General features: G+C 35.6%; 1 protein-coding gene across 2 annotated transcripts; it reads left to right on the top strand.

Moving 5' to 3' along the window:
- The first annotated feature begins 1,980 nt into the window (after positions 1 to 1,980).
- LOC120633240 lies at positions 1,981 to 15,970 on the top strand. Of its 2 annotated transcripts, XM_039903395.1 has the most exons (8): positions 1,981 to 2,109; positions 2,172 to 2,243; positions 7,519 to 7,695; positions 9,494 to 9,693; positions 10,696 to 10,875; positions 11,405 to 11,537; positions 12,519 to 13,724; positions 14,314 to 15,970. In XM_039903395.1, exons 3-8 carry the CDS (start codon positions 7,530 to 7,532, stop codon positions 14,691 to 14,693), a joined length of 2,265 nt encoding a protein of 754 aa, XP_039759329.1. In that variant the 5' UTR covers positions 1,981 to 2,109; positions 2,172 to 2,243; positions 7,519 to 7,529; the 3' UTR covers positions 14,694 to 15,970. The 2 variants fall into 2 exon arrangements, with proteins under 2 accessions (XP_039759329.1, XP_039759328.1); XM_039903394.1 differs by having other exon boundaries at positions 1,981 to 2,243.
- Positions 15,971 to 21,212: the final 5,242 nt, after the last annotated feature.

Raw genomic sequence — 21,212 nt, forward strand, 5'->3', positions numbered from 1 at the left:
TATTTTTATCTGACAAAGGCTTTGCAAGCGGCTTTGTTATATCGAGCACCTAGACATCGATTCGGTAGTGGAGGGAAATCAGACGTTCGTTTTGCAGATGATGCCATAATTGCTGGTATCTTGTATCTTACGTGGAATGATGGGTAACTTAGATACATTCTGTAAAAAAGAAGAATAAAATTTTAACGTTCATAGAAAAAAATATTAGTACTGTCAAAAAAAAACTTTCATCAACAAGGGCGTGTGAAGTATACCAATCTGCACTTCGTCAGCGTGGTAGACAACGACTTTAACCATTCTCATCCTGAGAGGAGACTCGTGCCCTATAGAGGGCTGTTAATGGGTTGGTGATGATGATTCGTCCAGTACATTGCTGTAACTCATTTATAGACTTATAGACCAAAATAGAATCGATTTGAAATTTACCGAGAAGATACTAAGCAGTTCCTCTTTTATATAATCAGTATTTTGTGATTAAAATTCACCGGGGTGTCAGCGTTTTGTGCCGTGTGGTAACGGCAGATCGGCATATAGTTATCAACACCCCTTTTCATTCCGCGGATGTCGTACAAGGCTAACGGACTTTAACGGTGAAAGGGCAGCAGCGTTCTCTGTCCTACTATTGCCATCTACTGCGACCGCCAGCCCAGTGTGGTGATTGGGCAAACCCTCCTGTCGTGGGAGGCCTTTAGTCCAGCAGTGGACTGTTATAGGCTATTAATGATTCACCAAGGAATAACTGTCATCGCTTAAAGCATTATTATTTTAAAATCACAGTCCTAAAAGTAAGGATTATAACTATTTAACAAAACGTTTACGTGAAGCATACGTTTAATTAAAGACACTAACTGAGAAATTTCAGATGGGCATTGGAACGTATATTCTGGTTCCTTGAAATATGTGACTGGATGATAACGTTTTGGATATCCTCTGTAATACTCTCTATGTATTTGGCAAGCCTGTAAAAATATATTTAAAAAATAATTATATATTCGTAGTTTTATATTCACAAATCATAAAAAGTACGGGCTTTGTAAAACGTTTCAATCTCCTCTTGTCTTATTGGATCCATAAATAAAATGTATTTAACCATAATTATATTTCAATTTATATTATTATAAAAAAATAGACGTAAATAAATAGACCCAAAATGTTGTACTTCAGATCCTGTGAAACTTGGAATTAGGAAAAGCACTTAATTTTAGTGACTTTTACTGAGCCACAGGACAAAACGTGTGATGACAGTGATATTTATCATAAAAAGGTTTAGAATTAGTTTAAAATTTAAATACGAGATAAGAAAAAAAATGGTAATTTTTTCATGTAAAGAAGTTTGCTATAACGTATTAAATCATGGTTTACCTAAAAATATTTTTTTTTTACTGTAGTCTCATCTGATGGTCAGTTAGTCTAAGGAGGTCTAAGGAATAACTTGTTAGGGAAGTTATCGCGTTTCGAATATATAAGTTTTACAAATTAAAGTCTTACAATGCTCTTAAAGTATAGTGTTCCGAGGGAAATATTTCTTTCCGCCGCAAAACATGTTTCATTCAGAAAATTATTTATTCTCGTCTGGTTTTTATGCGCTAAAGTTATTTTCAAAAAACTGCATGCGGTGCGCTGTGGTGTATACAATTAGTATCGTATACACTGCAACGCATCGCACCACCGGTGCACTGTACCGCTGCTTTGTTTTGTTTTTTCTAGTAGTCCACTTGCCGTGGCGTCGAAGTTGATAAATTAAAAACTCAGATAAATGTAAACAGAGCGATCACATTTATGTAAGCTCCCATCATTGCTTTGCTTAAACCTTGCTGTATCAAACAGTGCGAATGATTGCTGTTTTTAAAAGAATTTAAACATTAATGCAGCACTTATTAAACTAGTGCCGGTTTTATACGATTACCGATTTTAACGGGCATCACTAAATTTTAATTTGCTGTCGTTTTACGTCTACTCTATCGCGCAGTGAAACGTCAAAACAATATTTTCTCAATTTTGTTTTACCATTTTTCCTGATGAAATTCATAATGAACCCATGAAGTTACATTTTATCAATTCAATTGATCATAGAAGTGCTTACGCGTGATAATAAGTCTTATTAAAATTGTATGTGAAAATCAGTTCATTACTCTTTGTTATTTTTGGTAAACTATTTTTGTCCGCTCTAGTTTCGGTGCATGGGAATCGCATACAAGATTGGAATATATTTTGTCGTCCAGGCAATAATGTCTTCCTGCAAGGTGAGCTAGTTGCTTAATTGCTTATCATTAGCGATAATTAGAAGCGTCACTAACGTGTTAAACGCATATCATTTGTGCTTTATTATTTACATATTGGCAACATGTTATTACTGAATAAATTATTAATAAATGGTGTTCTAGTATTTATAGTTTCTTTGTTTACAGATTTAAATGATAGGAATGCAATTAAAAGTAACTCTTATAGATAAAAGCTACTTTACATGGAAAAACACATGCACTAGTGTATATGTATAATTCTAAGTTGTGTGGCTTCACTTTGCTAAATATAATATTAATGTTTAAAATGTATAATGTGAGTGGTATTGATGCAAGCTTCATGGGACTAGAGAAACCACAAAATACAGTTCCCATGTTCAGTTGTGGCAATCATTCATGGTAAAAGAGTTACTTAGGAATCCAATCATAAATGAATAATATTGTTGATGAAACACAATCATAAGTAAAATTCAAAAAATTCTATATTCTTATAGGCCTATCACACACACGGATGAAGCATTTATACTTTTTTTTCCTGTTTTTGTAAGGTGTCTACTGCTAGAACTACATAGTTCAAACTGAAAGTACTAAACGGCGCGTATTGTGAGGAGGTTTCTCACTCTGGAGCCCTGACCACCGGTTGCTTGGGCATTCAAAAGCCCCGCAAGCGGAGGGTGGAAGTTTTTTTTTTATAAATTTTTAATAGTGTTTTTTAATTTATTCTTAAGCATTGTTAATAATTTAAAAAAAAAAAAGAAAAATTATAAATGATAGATAAAATAATATCAGCACAGGCAACCTATATCATAAGTGGGCTTTAGAACATTGGCCCTCCTCATGGCTATAATGCAGTAGCGATAATAACCAGGCATACAGTTTAACATGCTATCCTAGAAATACTCTGGGCTCATGATCAAAGTTTCTTAACAGACAAGACCACCACTAAACAAATTTGCTCTGAATGGGATTTCAATAACAGGATCTTGTGTTCTGTAATAGAACATGCTAACTGCTAGACAAACAATACAGTTATTGGGCAACTAGAAAGCATAGTCTTTAATGTAACCCAAATCCCTTGCTGATAACTAGATTTTTGTTCCAAAATATAAACAAAAACTATGTAGTCTAGTTAATTCTTGGATATATTGACTGCTAATGATAATAATATTAATGATTAACATTATCTCTTCACTTATCTATGACTCACTCAAATGTGTATCACGTTACATAAACATTGTTCATGATTAGTAACTCAGAATGTTCAGATAGATTGTGTGCTTAGATTCATATTTATATTGAATACTTGTAAATGGCAGCAAATTTGTTAGTAATACAGATAAATATTAAAATACTTACTTTTTATCTTTATAACAAAAAGGGCAGAAAATGAAAGTTGAAATTTTAAAAGTTGCTGCTTAAGTAGGAAAGCCATGTGTGCGGACCATTATAATCCCATCTCTTTAAATAATTATTGTTTAGGAATCTGTGAATGTTACCAACCATACAGCTATACTGCTAATTCATATTGGTTTAAGCTGTAACTATATTACTCCTACGGGAGAGGTCTGTGCAATTGGAGATGAATTTTCTGTTTATTTTAAAATAATACAACCAATTTTGACAACTGAGAAAACATATTATGATGTCTCTTCAACAGTATAGAGTGGCTATGTACTTGTTACTAGGTTTATTTGCATGTCTCACACTTACCGCATGGACTTCTATATGATTATCTTTAATCTGTGGTTATGGTTTTTCCTTTTAGAACTGTTTTTCTGTTAATTCTATTATAAATAAAGCCTTTGGAATTTAGGTTGTATAAGCTATTCCTTACGTCAGCTGAATCAATTTACTTATTTTGGCATATAGGCTTATCTCTTTGTATGGCCAATATCTTACATGTTTACAATATTAATAAGATAGTAGGATAAGCTAGTAGAATACTATAGTTATGTTGTACCAATAAATTTAACACATTTTCTATCAGTGAAATTGATATGACTCATTTGAGAGGGTATTGTCCTGTTCATACTTAAATGGCAGACATCCATTGATACCGCATTTATTTACAATACCTACTGTAAATGCAGTTTGATAAGATAGGGTGACCAGCCAATCGTACATCAGAAAACACATTTTCAAGTGCAAATTTGTGTTTTGCCCTACTATTGAGTAATGTTGGACACAACAACACATGCAACACTCTTGAAAATATAAGAAAATAAATATGACATTTCTCAAACGCATACTGCACGTTAGTGTTTTCATTTCTTACGTACTTATACAGTAATTGTCAAAAAAATCACTTTAATCTTTGAAGTTTATTTATAGAGTTTTTCTCAGAGAATGCACCATGATAGGGATATTATAATGCAGTCAATAGGGAATTAATAATAAAAAAAGCGATATCAATGATCCAATAGCGAATTCCCAAGGTTCGTTTTCCCAGCATTATAAGTTATAGTGAATGATCTAAGATACGAGATATCTCCGTGCCAAATTGCAATGCAATTTTAGTTTTGCTTGTCAAGAGCTATTCTGTTGTTGAGCTGTGATGTTTGACAAGTAAAAACCGAATACATGTGTGATGGACTGTGTACACTGATGGACACGGGAATGTGTCCATGCACACCCTGCGACGTGTTCCTCTGTTTATGAGCTATGGTTTCTACGTACCATCAGAATACAGGCGCACAGCTTGGTCCGTCAATTATTACACATATTATAAAAAAAATACAACAAAATATGTAAAAAAAAAACACATACATTTGCATTCATGATAACTGATTGATTTACCATAAAAGTAGTACGACATTGACTTGTAGTTATATTTTAGATATAACATATTTATGAAGTTATTATTTATTTTCGTGGTTTATGAAAGTCATTTGAAACTGACTTATTTCGTATGATTCAAAAATGAACGCACAGACGTAGCATAGGATGCAGTTTGTCTCAAATAAGAATTGTTTTTCTTGAATTAAAGTTTTGTCCCGCGGAAACCGTTTAATTAGTCGGGCTTCGGGATGCGGGCCATTACGTTGCAAAATTTTGTTTACGGTTATGCTGTTATGCCCTTTTTATCCCTTTTAAAAGATCCCCTGGATCCTTCATAGGGAATAAGATAATGCAAGCTATCACTGTACCAAATTTCATCAAAATCGGTGCAGTACTTCAGCCAGACCTTGGTAACAAACAACGCACACTTTCGAATTTATAATATTAGTGTGGACTTTTTTGTAGTATTTGATGGTTCTGATATAATTAATTATTGACAGAAATAAAAAAAAATCGGTCAGTGTTTTCCAAACTCTGTTAATAGAGTTTTTTGCAGGAACGTCTTGGAAACAATTTTATTGCTAAGATTTTCCCCTAACAATTTGAACAACGATTCGGCCGGTTGAAGCGCACAATGACACGCGATTTAATACTCCCCAACGATAAAACCAGAGTTGTCATGGTATTGTTAATATTCATACTGGAGTAGGTATTGTTGACGCGGCTGCTTGTTAATTTTCAGAATTGAGATCTATCGTTATAATCTTCGAGTTTATGAAATAGTAACATTTTGAAGTGCTTCTTTCTGCCGCGGAGTAGTATTGTGTTCCGGTCTGAAGGCCGTCGTGTACAGGCGCACGAGGCATAACACCTTTGACTTAGGTTGATTGACACAAGGTGGAATTTTGTAGGACATGTTCCATGCATGCCCTGCGAAGTTTTGCTCGTTTATGGGTTGTTTTCCACTTTCATGAGATGGTCCATCTGTTTAGTCGGTCAATTATTAATAAAAGGTGTTTTCAGCTTCCGTTAGTGAGATCATTAGAACGTTGGGTGGATGACTGGACTGCAAATGAAATTTTATAGAAAGTAGACCATATTACAAAAACGTAGGTTTGTAAATGAAGGTTAATATACACACAATATAGCCTATATTGTTGTACAGGTTTTGGTACTAAGTAAGCGCATATTATCATACCAGCTGTTGCCTGCGGCTTCGTACGCGGTTTTTTGGTTTTTTATGAATCCGCGGGAACCTTAGATTTTAACGGGATAAAAAGCAGCCTATTGTTAATCCAGGGTATAATCTATTTCTATTCCAAAACTCAGTCAAATTGGTTCAGTAGTTTTTGCGTGAAAGAGTCAAAAAACATCCATCCATCCATACAAACTTGCGCATTTATAATATTAGTAAGTAGGAAATAGTAGGATTTAATGCCACTGTTATTTCTTTGTGGCAAGAGACGTACTATTGCAAAATGTTATTATTTTTGATTAAATTTTCATAGTATTCTGTTTATTTGGTTATATAAAAATAAAGACTATTTTAGATAAGACTATTATAATTATAAGAATTTTATAAATAAAGTATTTGTTAAAGGTGTTTACTTGTGTTTACTATTGTAATGTATCATATGACGATACCGAAAATATCTTTCAAAATTGTATTAGTTAAATTATTTACATAACCATCCATTCTATTTAAATTTCCAAGTACCCTTTACACACCTTCACTGTTACACACTCTCTTCACTACATTACACACACACCAGACATACAGATACAGTGAAAATTAAACTTAAACAGTGATATTATAAAAGAAAAATAAAAAACACTATTAAAAATGTATACTTTTGAGTACCCAAGCAACCGGCGGTCAGGGCACCAGAGTGAGAAACCTCCTCACAATACGCGCCGTTTCAAGGACTACTGCCTTCTGTATTCGACCCTTGATCCAACAACCAAGCGAAAGCTTAAGATGTTGGTCGAAGCTATTCGCCAAAAGACCATTGACTGAAATATTATTAACTAGCTGTTGCCCGCGACTTCGTCTGCTTTTGATTTTGTTTTTTGATTTTATTTAGTTGTAGTTGTAAAACAAAAATTAAGTATTCAGTATCGCTAAGCCTTAAATGAGGATAATTGCTATTGTCCGCTGAGGAGTTCTGTCCTCTATCTCCAACCACAGTTTGGGCAAAATTAAACACAAATTTTAACCTCTATAGTACAAAAATAATTATTTAAATCGGTTATAATTTGTCGGAGTTATGGTGTAAAATCGTCAAACACTTTCATCCCCTCTGCCAATGAACCGAGCTTAATATCGGGATAAAAAGTATCCTATATTACTTCTAACACTTCCAAGAATATGTGTACAAAGTTTCATGAGGATCGGTTTAGTAGATTTGCTTGAAAGCGTAACAAACAAACTTACATTGACATTTTCTAGAATAATGTTATAGCAGGGATTATAATAGGTGAGATTATGCTTGCGTTTCAGATTTCGATCCTATGCGTTCCGCTAGTGTGATGGTGATGAGTTCGTGCGCTGGAATGGGGGATGCGGTGCTGCGGGAGCGGCTTCCGGCGCTGTGGCGTCGCATCGAAGATGCGCACTACAGCTACCTCGAAATGGACGACAGCCCGGAAAAACTTCAGCAGAAGAAGACGCTTGAAGGTAGGGTATTAAGCCCAGGGTTGCCAGATCGATTCTTCCTGTTATCAGGATCAATAACCAATTTTTCGGGATTTTAGGGCTTTGGTCGGGAGAAATAATAAAATAAATTAATAATATTAATTATACATAATATATTAAGCAAACAAACATATTTTTGCATAGCTCTTTAGATATAAGAAAAAAAACATAGTAGGTATTTGTGACACATAAGATAAGAACCAAATGAGCATGTTTATTGTTTTTGTTCTTGCCATAAGTATTTGTCATTTTTTTTGTGTGTTGTTTGCAAGTTTCGTTTTACGAAAATGTGAACTTAAAATTATCGAACTTGTTTTTCGGGAGATTATGTGCTTTGTCGGGAGTCGGGAGGACATACAAAAATTCGGGAGAATCCCGCAAATTTCCGAACGTCTGGCAACCCTAATTAAGCCTCACGTGCCTGTAGTAGGCAGTGGAGTGCACTGGGTTCCTTACAGGGTATGCATACAGCAGGGGAATTGCATAAAATGGCAAAAATTCTCATCCTATACGAGCTATATATCAATTTTGGAGTAGGCAGTGCTTTTGTGCATCTATGAAATGCACGCCACTGGTAGTAGGTACTACGCCTCTGGTTGACGTACACAGGGCGGCACTTTGCAGGACGTTTTCAGTGTGTTTACTGCGAAAAGTAGTGCTCCAGTTTTTTTTATGGTAATAATCGAAGTTCCCACCTGTCTAACGTTTAAAAGTTACCTACAATTAGCATAGAATCTAAAGTGGTGCACTTGCAGTTACAATACTGGGAAATTATTATCAAACATCATTGTCACTAGATGGCGCTCCATCGATTCCATAATAATTGTAAGGAATTAAATTTAAACTCTCACGCGATTGAATTTGATAATGTAGGTAGTTAGAAAATCTTAAACTAGGCCGTCAATTATTACCATAAATAAGAACTCTGACGCAGATGCGCTTGGTTGATAGCCTAGATAACCGACAAGAAGGAAACAACCATGGACCAAATCTGCTATTGTATTTTTGTCTTAAAGAGTTCATACACGGACCGTTCCGTCGTTTGGCAATCCGTAGCAACTGATATCGTATGCGAATGAATTTAATAGGCGAGATTGCAATCTGGCGTATTTCCACGTGCAAGTACACTCGCGTAAGTCTAGCACGGGTTTTTATGCTATACCGTTTACATACGTTGTCATATACTCAGTGGCGTGCATAGAGGGTATGCACATGATGTAAAATGATAAATACTTAAGGATAGAATTTTAATAACTCTTACAATGCCTAACCTTAAGTATTTATAACTCATACCTATTGGAGATTTTCTTAATTTTATACCATCTGCATATCCTGTGCATACCCTCTATGCACGCCACTGCATATACAACATGTTATTGGACATTGTTCTGACAAACGGTCAAAACGCAATTTAAATTTTAATAAGTTCTATTAACAGATGTTGTATTAGGGCGTTCACTATACCATCACTTAAAGCAGTGTTATTTTAAAATAATAGTTTATATGATATACCTGAAGCATCGTGAGGAAACCTGCATACCTGAGATTTCTCCATAACGTTCTCAAAGGCGTGTGAAGTCCTCCAATCTGCACTTGTCCGGCGAGTTGGACTACGGCCAAAGCCCTTCTCTTTCTGGGCTAAGACCCGTGCCCTTTAGAATGGGCTAATAATGATTTTTTACATCCCAACTATTTATAACATCCCAAAAAAACTGGTCTAGGTGATGGTACTAGCTATGCCCGAAGCTCTATTATAAGGAATCCAATCCCTTTTTTCCAGGCTACATCCTAGAGTACCTCACGTTAGTCCCGCACGAGTGCAAGTTTGGGCTCGTGGAAACGGGCAAGGTGTTTCAGCGAACGATCAACGAGCTGTCGGATTATAGCGCGTACCGAGCGGGAATAGGCTGGGCGGCAATCGCTAGGTACGCGGGAAACCTCCTTGTGCAACCGTGGAGGAAGGAATATAGAGTTATAAGGGTAAGTAAAAAAAAAACGTGTGTGTCTCGAGACGCCCTGACAGTTGTGATAACATCATCCTAATTCTATTAATGTCTCACTGCTGGGCACTATTTTCACTGTAGATTAGAGCATTGTTCCACCGCGCTGGTCCATGGTCCATGGTCCAATGCAGGTTAGCGGCTAGCGGGTGGGTCAAATCTAATCTAATCAAAATACACTTTTATTACGCCAAATACCAAGCATTGATTGCTTTGTAAATGGCGTAACACAATTCAAAGAAAATAAAGGTACAATAGGCGGCTTTATCGCTCTAAAGCGATCTCATTATATTAAGAAGAAGGTTTAGGGTGTACACAAACCAATATTTAAATAATAAATATACATTACACAAATACACAAATATTAAAAAATTAAAAAATATATACGTCATATACGTACACACGTAACATAAAAAAAATCTCAATTAATTTATTTCAAGTAGGCCTAGTTTATAAGCACTTTAGAAACATCAAGACAGTCTGTAGTGACTCATCCACCGGTTTGGAAGGCAGATTCCACCGAGAAGAGCCGGCAAGGAACTCAGCAGATTGCTCTTTTTCAACATCATTTTTCAGTTTACAATCTTCAGAACTTTTCTATCTTGTGAGAGTTGAGAGCCTGCTTCCAAGCAGTCTTGGCGTTAAGAAATGAATCAATCGTATGATAATTACAATAACATTCATAAAGTGTGTTTTGACACATTGTTTAAACTTATGCATTGGTAGGTCCAAAATGACCTTTTGAATCATATTATAAAAGCTTATACTCCCCCCAAATGACTTCTGCACCTTTTGCAGACAATTTGCAGATGTTACTAACAAAAAATATAATAAAATATATTTAACCCCCTGACTTCCAAGGGATCATCCCCACCTATGAACATCTGCAGGTCTAGAAAATACATCACTGTATAGGCGGCTTTTAATGAATTTTATTATCCGCCGCTTTTGAATACGATTCATATAAGAGATGCTCCAACAGTTATACTCCGGCTTCTACAAACACGAAGTGGAAGCCAATATGGTTGGCGCGGAGACATTGCTGCAAGCGATGGGATACCGCGCCATCGGGTCCGGTCGCCTGTCTCTCGAAGGGCCCGTTTGTCCGGACATGGCGGCTGCTATATCACGAGACGCACTCATTGCTCACTGTGAATGTCAGGTATTTATAATTTTCGCATCTCTCTTCTGGGTGCCTAAAATTTATTAATAATTTATTTATTACGAAAGTTATAATTAAACAAGTATATTTAGAGATTTAAAAAAAAACTTTGCAATTTAAAATACTTTTTTTAAAACTGTTGAATTTTTATTCGCAAATGATCCGTTAAATCGAGCCACAAGCTGGCGTATAGGTCAAGAAGCGTGGATTTTATGACATATACTTACGACCAATCCAAATTATTATTTTTAAATAGCGGAAAATACACAGACGTCTGACATCGTACTTCCGTCAGAAAAAAGTCTGAGTTACTCCCTAGTCGCGCCTAAAGAAGTTTTACTTCAAAATTTCAATTTGGCGATGAAGTTGTATTGGCGCTATAATATAACAAAAGAATGATACAACTTTTCTTTGGTCAAAATGACTTTGTCTCGATCTTTTAAAATCCCTTCGATTACTCTTGTTCGTCCTTCCAATGTGTTATCCGGCCGTCAATTGCTTTATTTCAGGCAATAATTTTCTGTTGCAGATAATGGCGCAAATCTGGGAAACCGTATGGGGAAACGGCGTGCGAGTGTCGTGGGCTAACGTGGCAAGAGATCGCGCGATGTACGTCCACACGGTCGCGGCTGCGGCGGCTAGATTATCTGGATATAATGAAGGTAAGTCTATGGGCTCGTTAAGCGATAGCATGCCGAACTTTTCTGCGTTAAAAACAGTGATATTAGGGTAGTGCAACTTGGGCGCAATGTTGGTAATCATTATATTAATATAAATAAATAAATATACTTCGACAATACACACATCGCCATGTAGCCCCAAAGTAAGCGTAGCTTGTGTTTTGGGTACTAAGATGACGGATGAATATTTTTATGAATAATATATACAATTATTTGTGATATACAGATAAACACCAAGACACTGAAAAACATTTATGTTCATCACACAAACATTTTCCAGTTGTGGGAATTGAACCCACGGCCTTGGAATCGGAAAGCAGGGTTGCTGCCCACTGCGCCTGTCGGCCGTCCAAATATGATAAGATGTGATAAGACTTGTGGGATGTTATGACTTGTTATAATGAAAAACAAAAACAACACAATAATAATATAAAGAGCTGGCAGTTAAGTAGTAAGTTACACTTGGGGCACTGTCAGTTCTAGTTTTTAACAGTTTTCAAAAATATTTGTTTGAACTTAATTAAAAATTTGTATCACTACTCCTGACGATTCACATTTCCGCAGACAGCATGTTATGTTACTAAAGTCCTAGTTTTTATATGTGTTAAGACTGTGATCAGAGCAGGCGTTGTTTTGAGAGGGAATAAGGCAGATTTTATCCATCTGTAGAGCTACTTCCTTGCTAACGTTAAAACGTCTAGGTTCTTTGCGCAAGTTGCTGAAAATTTCAGAATAAGTGTGAACCCATTCGAACATCTCATATGTTTTACTGATCCATTAAGCTTGAATGTATATTATCCAGAGCACAACGGAATGCGTTCTGATTGGCTGGCACTATTCCATAATTGGGTAGAATAATTAATTTATACCAGAGAGATTGAGTCAATAAAAACAATTGCGACGGTCATATCCTTCGCCATAATATCTACTCCAAATTAGAACTATTGCATTTTGTTATTCTAGATGCAGAGATTTACTCAAATGTACCAGCAACGACGTCTGACCAACAGCGGAGGCCACTAGAAACCCAATTTCCAGTGAATACACAATGCAACTGCACAGACCAGCCCTTAGAGGAACCCGTTCAACCCGTAATAAACCCATACATGATGAATTTAGTCTCGCCACATTCGATGTACCCGATGCAGCATATAAATCCAGACATACCCGTAACAGTTCCGCAATGCAACCCAGTTCCAATGATGACCCCGTATGGAGCTGTACCTTATTACTACCCTGTTCAAGCTCCATACATGATACCTACTCCAGTTTACGCTCCAATCAAACACGCGACAAATATACCTGTAAACGGTTATCCTCCGATGTCTCAATATAATAGGTACCCATCAGTACCAACGGGACAGTTAATAGAACTAGAAGCTCCGTCGTTATATGAAAATGGGAAATTCGAACGGCATGCAGATGAAAGAAGCCACAGAAGAAGCAAAGCGGAAACTTCAAAGCGACCAAAATCTAGCTACAGTGATGTTTCCTTACCTAGTCTACCCAGATCTGATACACAACCAGCATTAAGTAAAGCTAAAGAAGACGGTATGGGTACTTACGAGAGTTGGGACTATGTTTTTAGAAATCTATCCAGCAAAGACCACGATGGTGACAGTAGGAGTGGATTCTCGCAATCATTAGACAGAGATTCAAGGACATTGGACAGGTTAGAAAGAGAAGAACGGAGGTCGAAATATCAGCCTACTACACTCGACTTGGAAGATGGTCTCCAAGCTTTACATCTCGATCGAACGTACGATGAAGATGTTTATAGAACAGCGAAAGTTAACGAGAATTTGATGAGGCTAAAACTGGAGCAAGAATCGAAAAGAGCGAGGCAACAAGCGAAAAAGCAAATCGAGGAAAAGAGACCGAAGAAAACAATAGAATCCATAGGCAACCCAAAATCGGATGGTCTAATCACACCTAAAATAGCTCCAGACAAAGTTAAACTTTTGTCGAAGAAGGAGGTAAAAGATAGGAAAGATGTGATTAAGCAGCAGAATTCTGTAAATGGTAGCGTTTCGAGTACGATAGAGGTGAAAAAGATTAAGAAGCCAATGAAGCTAGTTGCGGTTGAAGGGGAGAAAACGAAGAACAAACCAGTAGAGAATGGAGTGCACAAGTCAAATTCGAACTCGCACAGTTCGAAGAACACCGGAGGTAAGCTTGTACTATACATTAGAATCGTGTATTCTTCATTTTCTATAATCACTACGCAGGGTTGCTGATCACAGTAGACGGTAGTAGTAGCACAGAGGACACTGTTGCCTGTTCTACCTTATATTCCCTTAGTCACTTTGTATTACGACACCTGCTGCTGTAAGAGGAGGGGTGGTGGCACCGTATTCTGATTCTGCCGTCACGACAAGGCTAAATGGGATTAGGCTGGACATTGTTGTATCGCGGATGAATTGTGGGAAATGATGGCTCTTGAGAAATCAAACGGATTGATGCCAATGCGATCTAGGTAATCTCACCTGGCCTTAAGACGGGTTATCGAGATAAGGAAGGGATGTCTTTGGTACAATGCTGCTAAAATAGATAAAACTGCTATAATCGAATAATTCGATTAAAATATGTTGTTTTTTGCTTAATTACTCAAACTCATGAGAAAAAAATTTAAATTTGTGATGACTTCATACAGCTATAGAAACTAAGAAACCACATAAGATTGGTCAAATCAAATCAAAAAATTTCATTATTGTAAGATGTCACTTAAAATGTTTCTTTCTAACGTTAATTTTTCCAGCGCCGAGCGGGCAACAGACTGACAGAAATTACGATTTGAAGGCCCAACTAGTTGTCTCACTCGACGAGCCCGACTACACCCGATCACTCCCGAAGCAGAACGGCGAGCGCGAGCATACATCAAACCGAACGAGCGCCGAAAGGCATGTGAACGAAAACGACACGAAGAGAGACAAGTGGCAGTGCGGTACGTGCACATATTTGAATAAAAACACTTTAGTCGCGTGCGAAATGTGCGGGAAATCGAAAAGGGGGCCTGAAATCGAACCCCTAACTTCAGGGGGTAGAGAATGCCCCGCTTGTACGTTGGTCAACAAAAGGGAAGCTCGGGCTTGTGATGCCTGCGGGACAAGCTTGGAACATTGCCCGACGTACATTTAAACTGTCTTAACTCATAAGCTAGATAAGAATCTATATATTTTGAATGGCCTTATTCACAAACATTACTCTTTGTTCAATTTGTGCGTTTAGATTTAGACATCGTGCAACGTGTGACGCAATAGCTTTTTTGTTTAATAATATTTTTTTCAAGCTTGAGGATTGTGAATCCCTTGATCTCTGCGGTACGAAATCCTGTGTGTAGTTCTTTTTAGGGACTTAAGTACAGGTTAGCTCAGTGCTTTACAAAATGTTAACTAAACAAACATGTTTCTAAACTACAATATTGTTATACAAACAAACAACATAGTATCGAAACGGTTGGCAAAAAGTGACTGACAGAGACTGCGAGTAAGATATTCTATCTTCAACACTTCTTTCCAAAGACAGATTCATCATTTACTGACACATTCATCTTCATTTTATTAATATTTCAGAGTAATCTTCTCTCACAAAAGAGAGGGGTCTAGAAAGTTGCACAAAAGTTTTATTATTTAGGAACACATTAAAAAGGGCTTATTTTGTAATTTTTAAGGAAGTGAATCACGTTGAAGTTTGTCAGCAATAAATAATTTGCATAGCCTATATAGAGCAGATTTTACCAATATCATTAATAAAAATGTCTGTCAGTAATGTTTGTGAATTTGTGTAATAGCATTGGTGATTAATGAGCACTATAGTATCGCATTTTAACAAATCCTAGTGTTCGATTGTGGTATCAAAAGTTTATCTTACGCGATCGCCTCGATGCTACAACTAGTTTTGGCGACCTTGCATTTTATCGTAGGATCGAAATCGCGTTTTCTTGACATCCATATATATCTGGCGGTTACAAATGCACTGTGAGGGAGAAAACACACTTTTAAGCATCGATTCGCATAGCGCTTAGGGTGGTTTCAACGATACACGCGTACTGATACACGTTGTGAGGCAATGGCTGATATAGTCTGCTATCGCAAGCGTTCAGCATGATATGATAGAGAGCTAAATCACTGGGAAAGTTGACAGAGTTAAAATAGTGTGTAAGAAGTCCTGTGGATTTAGTTTCGGTTTTATTGTTGAATTATTTGCGTTAAGCCAAGTTGCAATAATGCTTTCTCATACTTTGGCGTTAAAAGCTGAGTATAAGAACAAAAATTGAATAGAAAATGCTACGCTTCTACGATTTTTAAATACAAAGATACGAGTTCCAAATCCTCGTCAAGAAAATTGCGAGTCGATGCCGACAAATATGATTTCACCCCAATAGTGTCTAGTCTGCCGAGGCTCTAATTTGTAACGGCATAGTGAGACAGGGGTGTTTTTAATGCACATAGTTTATTTTATATTTTTTGTGCATTATAAACATATTTCTTTTTAAATTACATGTGCGTTTATAACATAAAATTGTTTGTAATTTTCGATCTGGGTTAAGAGTGAGACGGTATGCTTCCAAATTTGCGGTGGCCTGATATTATATTTCTATATGTGACGTCGTTGTGTCTTGCTAAATGGCTATGTAGAAAAAGCATATTATGAAAATATTTTTAGGCCTATAAGTGTATTGTCTTCGTAGCATAGAATTGTCGCGTTCATTTTGTCCGCGGTAGACTAGAAATATAACAGGAAAACTTCTCGTCTCTTTATTCATTGTCCAAATTTAAATATTGAGATTTTTTTACTCTACTACAAGTTAGCCCCCCCCCACTAAAATCTATCCTGTAGTGATGATGCATTGTGAGAATGGTAGCGGACTAACCTGCTAGGGCAGGGCTTCCCAAACTGGGCGCCGCGACGCCCTCGGGCGCTATATAAAGTACAGAGGTACACCGCGAGCCGCGAGGTTTCCTTCTGTACTAAAATAAAACAAGAAAAATAATTTTGATCGTCTTTGAGCAGAAAAGTGTCATTGCTTGTCCCACACTTTTTCTTAATTCTTTGTTAAAATTTATTAGTTTTATTGGTTTCATAACAAGGATGTTTCATTTCTTGCGCGTGTCTGCCTAACTAACAAGTATCTATTTATTTTAACTACCTAGGTTAGGACGCGGGCGCCACAACGAATTTCCGAACTCGTAAATGCGCCGCTGGGTAAATAAGGTTGGGAACCCTTGTCCTAGGGGGTGTGGGAGTAATATTAACACACATGGCTCACACCCTTAATAATTTTCTACGTGACATCGTACCGGAACGCTTAAATGCTTGGCGGCACGTCTCTGTCGGTAGGGTAGCTACGGCTGAAAGCCACCCACTAGACAAACCGTTTTAATTAACATGTCTCGTAAATTCATTTAGTAACCATGCTGTACAAGTTTAAGAGATCTACTTTTTACCATAGAGGCAGGCTCCTTTGCCCGCATTGAAAAAAAAAAAAACTTATTTCACACTAAAAATTTGGACACTGATTAGAAAAATAGTATGCTTCTAAAATGAAATGTACATAATATTATTATAACTATATAATATTGATAAATTATTATTTATCAGTAAATTATTGTGATGATAATAACGAAGTTATTGCAAAATAAATTTATCGTAATAATCTTTCTACAGTACCCTACCTATTTGGGTAACTTTGTGTTTTAGAGTAACTGAATATTATTTTATTGTTTGTTTTTTCTGGAACGCATTAACGACAGTATTTTTAACTTTTATTACCTATTTTATTTTTACATTTGGCCACATTAATATCTAATAAGACAAGTCTTCTTTGCTTAAAAATGGCAAAGAATATTTGACTTTTCGACCAAAATTTTTTGTATTATAAATTTTCGGAGGGAACATTATACCCCCTTACAATGTTATACCGAACTCAGTCAGTATGCCATACCTATCCGCCATATTGGATTTGTCATGACGTCATTTTAACAGTCCTATGAAAAAAACAATGACTATGGGACTATATACTATTAAAAACTTCACCCCTTCCTATGCTTTGCCGAAGATGAGAAGCATATAACTTAAAAGTAGAGGTCAGTTAAAATCCAAAGCTACCCAACATACCCTAATTCCCTATGGCAATTCATCTTAACTGTCCACCAAATTTTTGAAACTTTACGTAGCAATTTGTGGTCAAGTTTTTCGAATAGATTGTCATAGTCTAGATAATCAGGGCTTTGAGTGTACGTAATAAGTTATTTGGCTATGACAATTTCATTGGACATTGCCAGAAATTGTAACTGTTTTACTTTTATTTCTTGACTAACAAAAATGGAGTACCTATTCGAGAAATTGTTAACGATAATCTATTATAAATAATATACTGTTGATAACAGCATGTTTAAGTTGGAGTCTACTGATTATAACATAAACGAAGTTACTATTTAAGGGTGCATTAAATCAACCGTAATTAGTCGAGCGATAATTATATTAAACTCGTAAACTCCTTCGATCATAATTGTACTAGATATGCTGAAAAACAAACAGAAAACATCCGATTTTTTGTATATGCTCATCTGTTATTTTTTAATTTTTTATTAATATGTGCGAAAGTCTGTTTGTTTGTTTATTTATTAGCTTTTATATGTTATTTTCGTTAACTTTTTGAGCTTATCCGCTGGATGAAATTACGCCTGCAGTTTTGAAGCCTGGAGCCGTCTTCAGGGACAAATTCTTTTAATTCAAATTCAAAATTCATTTATTTCAAGTAGGCCTAATATAAGCACTTTTAAACGTTAAGTCTGTCTGTGTGTAGTGACTCTACCACCGGTTCGGAAGGCAGATTCTACCGAGAAGAAGCCGGCAAGAAACTCAGCAGTTGCTCTATTCCAACATTAACAATTTACATTTTACATTTCAAAATTCTCTAATCTTGTGAGTTTTAATCCCGGAATAACAGTTGGGAACTGTTGACAGGTGCTTAGTATACATAACACTTTTATAACGTTATTTTGCACTGCCTAGCTGCTAAAACAATCTTAACAAAATTTTGTTAGGAGATAACTGCGCCGGAAAAACATACGATGCCAACAGGGATTAAAAAAATCCTTAAAAAACATGTATAAATTCGCTGGCCGCTATGTATTCAACTTGTATTTTATTTAACTTGTGATATGCATGATCTTACTAGAAATTTGTTTTTCCTAATAATAACTAATGTTTTTTCGGAATTAATGTATATTGAAAATTCGAATCTTGAGACGTGTTCACATAATCTCGCTGATTTGCAAAGTAACAAAAATAAAACAGCAATTCGCGTATGAGAACTAATTTTTCTCGGTCGTTTTTTTGACAGCGGCAAAGCATCAGAAGCATCTAGCATTATTTGATCGAAGGTTAGTTCAAATTCGTGCAACATTTTACTTGTAAAACTAGTGCGAAATATCTATTGTTGTGCTTGCAATAACGCAACGCATAGCGACTATTTCAAATACGCTCTTATAAAAAATGTTCGGTATTCTTATGAAATTTAAAGGAAAAGTGATATACCTCTACATCCTACAAAGTACCTTTATCGCAGTCTAGCTTTTGAGTATAGAGACACTGATCCGTCACGGTGAAATGGAATTCATATTCCTTGCACAGCACAAATTCATCCATACATCAATAAATTGTAATTAGCTGTAGAGCTAGCCGCTCGGTTGAACGTTTGTAAAATGATAAAGAAGAGAGTTTTTGACTCTAATCCGAATGCCATTAGGTCCATCCAACTTTGTTGTTATAGTGTTTCAATACTCGAAAAGGGCTCTAAGATTGCACATGTATAAATCGTACGAATATTGCCCGAAATTGGGAAATAATAATTCTATTCAGAAGTATTTAGGATTATCTCATGTTGGTGTCTTCGACTGTTACTTGAAGCAATCGAGTAACTAGAAAAATGATAACTATTGTTGTATTGAAACTAATATGACGCGATAATTTAACTGTATTTAGAAGCTTTAAAATAAAATAATAAGTTGTCTTTTTCGTCACTTATTTGACGCTAATAAGTAGCTAGAAACAATGACAAATGATAACTACAATTGTATTGTAATTAACATGATGTCATTATAATTTAAATGATTGCTTGAAGCTTTAAAATTAATATATTGTGTTATTCGTCAGTTATTCGACGTTATCAAGTAACTAGAAACATGATAAATAATTACTATGATTGTATTAAAAGTAACATTTTTTTATAATTTGAGTTATTGCTTGAAGCTACTAAAATCAATATGTTGTTACTTACGACAATTATTGAACGTTTAAGTAACTATAACATTCTAATGAAATTAACATGACGACTTAATTTAAATTATTGCATAAAGCTTTAAAATTAATATGTTGTCTAAAACGTTATTTAATGACGATATATTAAGTTACAAGAAAATAACATAAACGTTATCTACGAAAATATTGAAAATAACATGACGTTATAATTTAAATTATAGCTTGAAGCTTTGAAATGAATATGTTGTCTTTAACGTCAGTTATTCGACACTAAGAACTAACTAGAAATAAATGATAAGTGATAAAAAACGATTGTATCAAAACAACAAGACGTTATAATATCAATTATAGCTTGAAGCTTCGAAATGTATATGTATACTTTTACGTCAGTGATTCGACGCTTACAAGTAACTAGAAATAATGATAAATGATAATTACGATTGTATTGAACCAACAAGACGTTATAATTTAAATTATAGCTTAAAGTTTTAAAATTAATATGTTTATTTTTCATCAGTTATTTGACGTGTAACTAGAAAAAAATACAACTTTTACTGTATAGAAACTTAGAAAGTTTAAAGGATTGCTTGAAGCTTTAAAATGAATATGTTGTATCTTTCAAATAATTTGTTAAAATTATAACTACTAAAACGAATCCAATGGAAGTAATTTTTGCTAGTAGCTTTAAAATGTAGCCCTGTTACTGCAGGTGGCTTCCCATCTTACAGAACCCACAAACGGGAGGAATTCTAGGCTTTATGGATTGAAGGCTCTTTTAAAATTTGCTAACGAAAAATATATATTTTTTTGCATTGAAGTGAAATTTCTTAAGCTGGTTTAAATTTATAACGTATGCATTCGGGGCAGCGCCAAACCGGTCGCTCGTATCTACTGAGCGACGCGATGGCTCGCAGTACAGAATTACCTACACTGGATTTATTAGTGTACTACCTGCTGTATACTGTATTGCTATTTAATGGTTAATATATGATAAACTTATAAACTTATGAGATTTTAGAGGAATGTGCAGCGTCCAAATAAACTCATGTGAGTTTCAGGATGCGAAGATTAATAATTTTAGTAGTTTGTGTAATAAATAAATAAATAAATAAAAAAAAAAAAAAAAAAACCGCACGGAATGTATTATCGTTTCTGGACAATTGGTCGGTACTGGACCAGTAACTGCAGATTAACGCGTACGAGTGTGTGAAAATAAACCAAAGAAGTTTCACTTATGCAAAGAATTTTATGATTTATCACTATGCATTTGCTGATATTATTAATTATTTATTAAACAATGCAACTCGGAGTGCCAGAGACAGGTTGAATCTATTTATTGTATTACTATTCTAGTATTATAATTTATTCTTATTTGTAACTCGCTTTAACAGG

Source organism: Pararge aegeria, chromosome 21 (genome assembly GCF_905163445.1).
Source record: "Pararge aegeria chromosome 21, ilParAegt1.1, whole genome shotgun sequence".
In the NCBI taxonomy this organism is placed as follows: domain Eukaryota; kingdom Metazoa; phylum Arthropoda; class Insecta; order Lepidoptera; family Nymphalidae; genus Pararge; species Pararge aegeria.

Excerpts from the sequence above, each read along its gene's own strand:
- LOC120633240 (XM_039903394.1), top strand. The coding sequence starts at position 7,530 with ATGCGTTCCGCTAGTGTGATGGTGATGAGTTCGTGCGCTGGAATGGGG. Across the intron at positions 7,696-9,493 it reads GCAGAAGAAGACGCTTGAAG|GCTACATCCTAGAGTACCTC; the intron begins GTAGGGTATTAA and ends CCTTTTTTCCAG. Across the intron at positions 13,725-14,313 it reads CAGTTCGAAGAACACCGGAG|CGCCGAGCGGGCAACAGACT; the intron begins GTAAGCTTGTAC and ends TAATTTTTCCAG.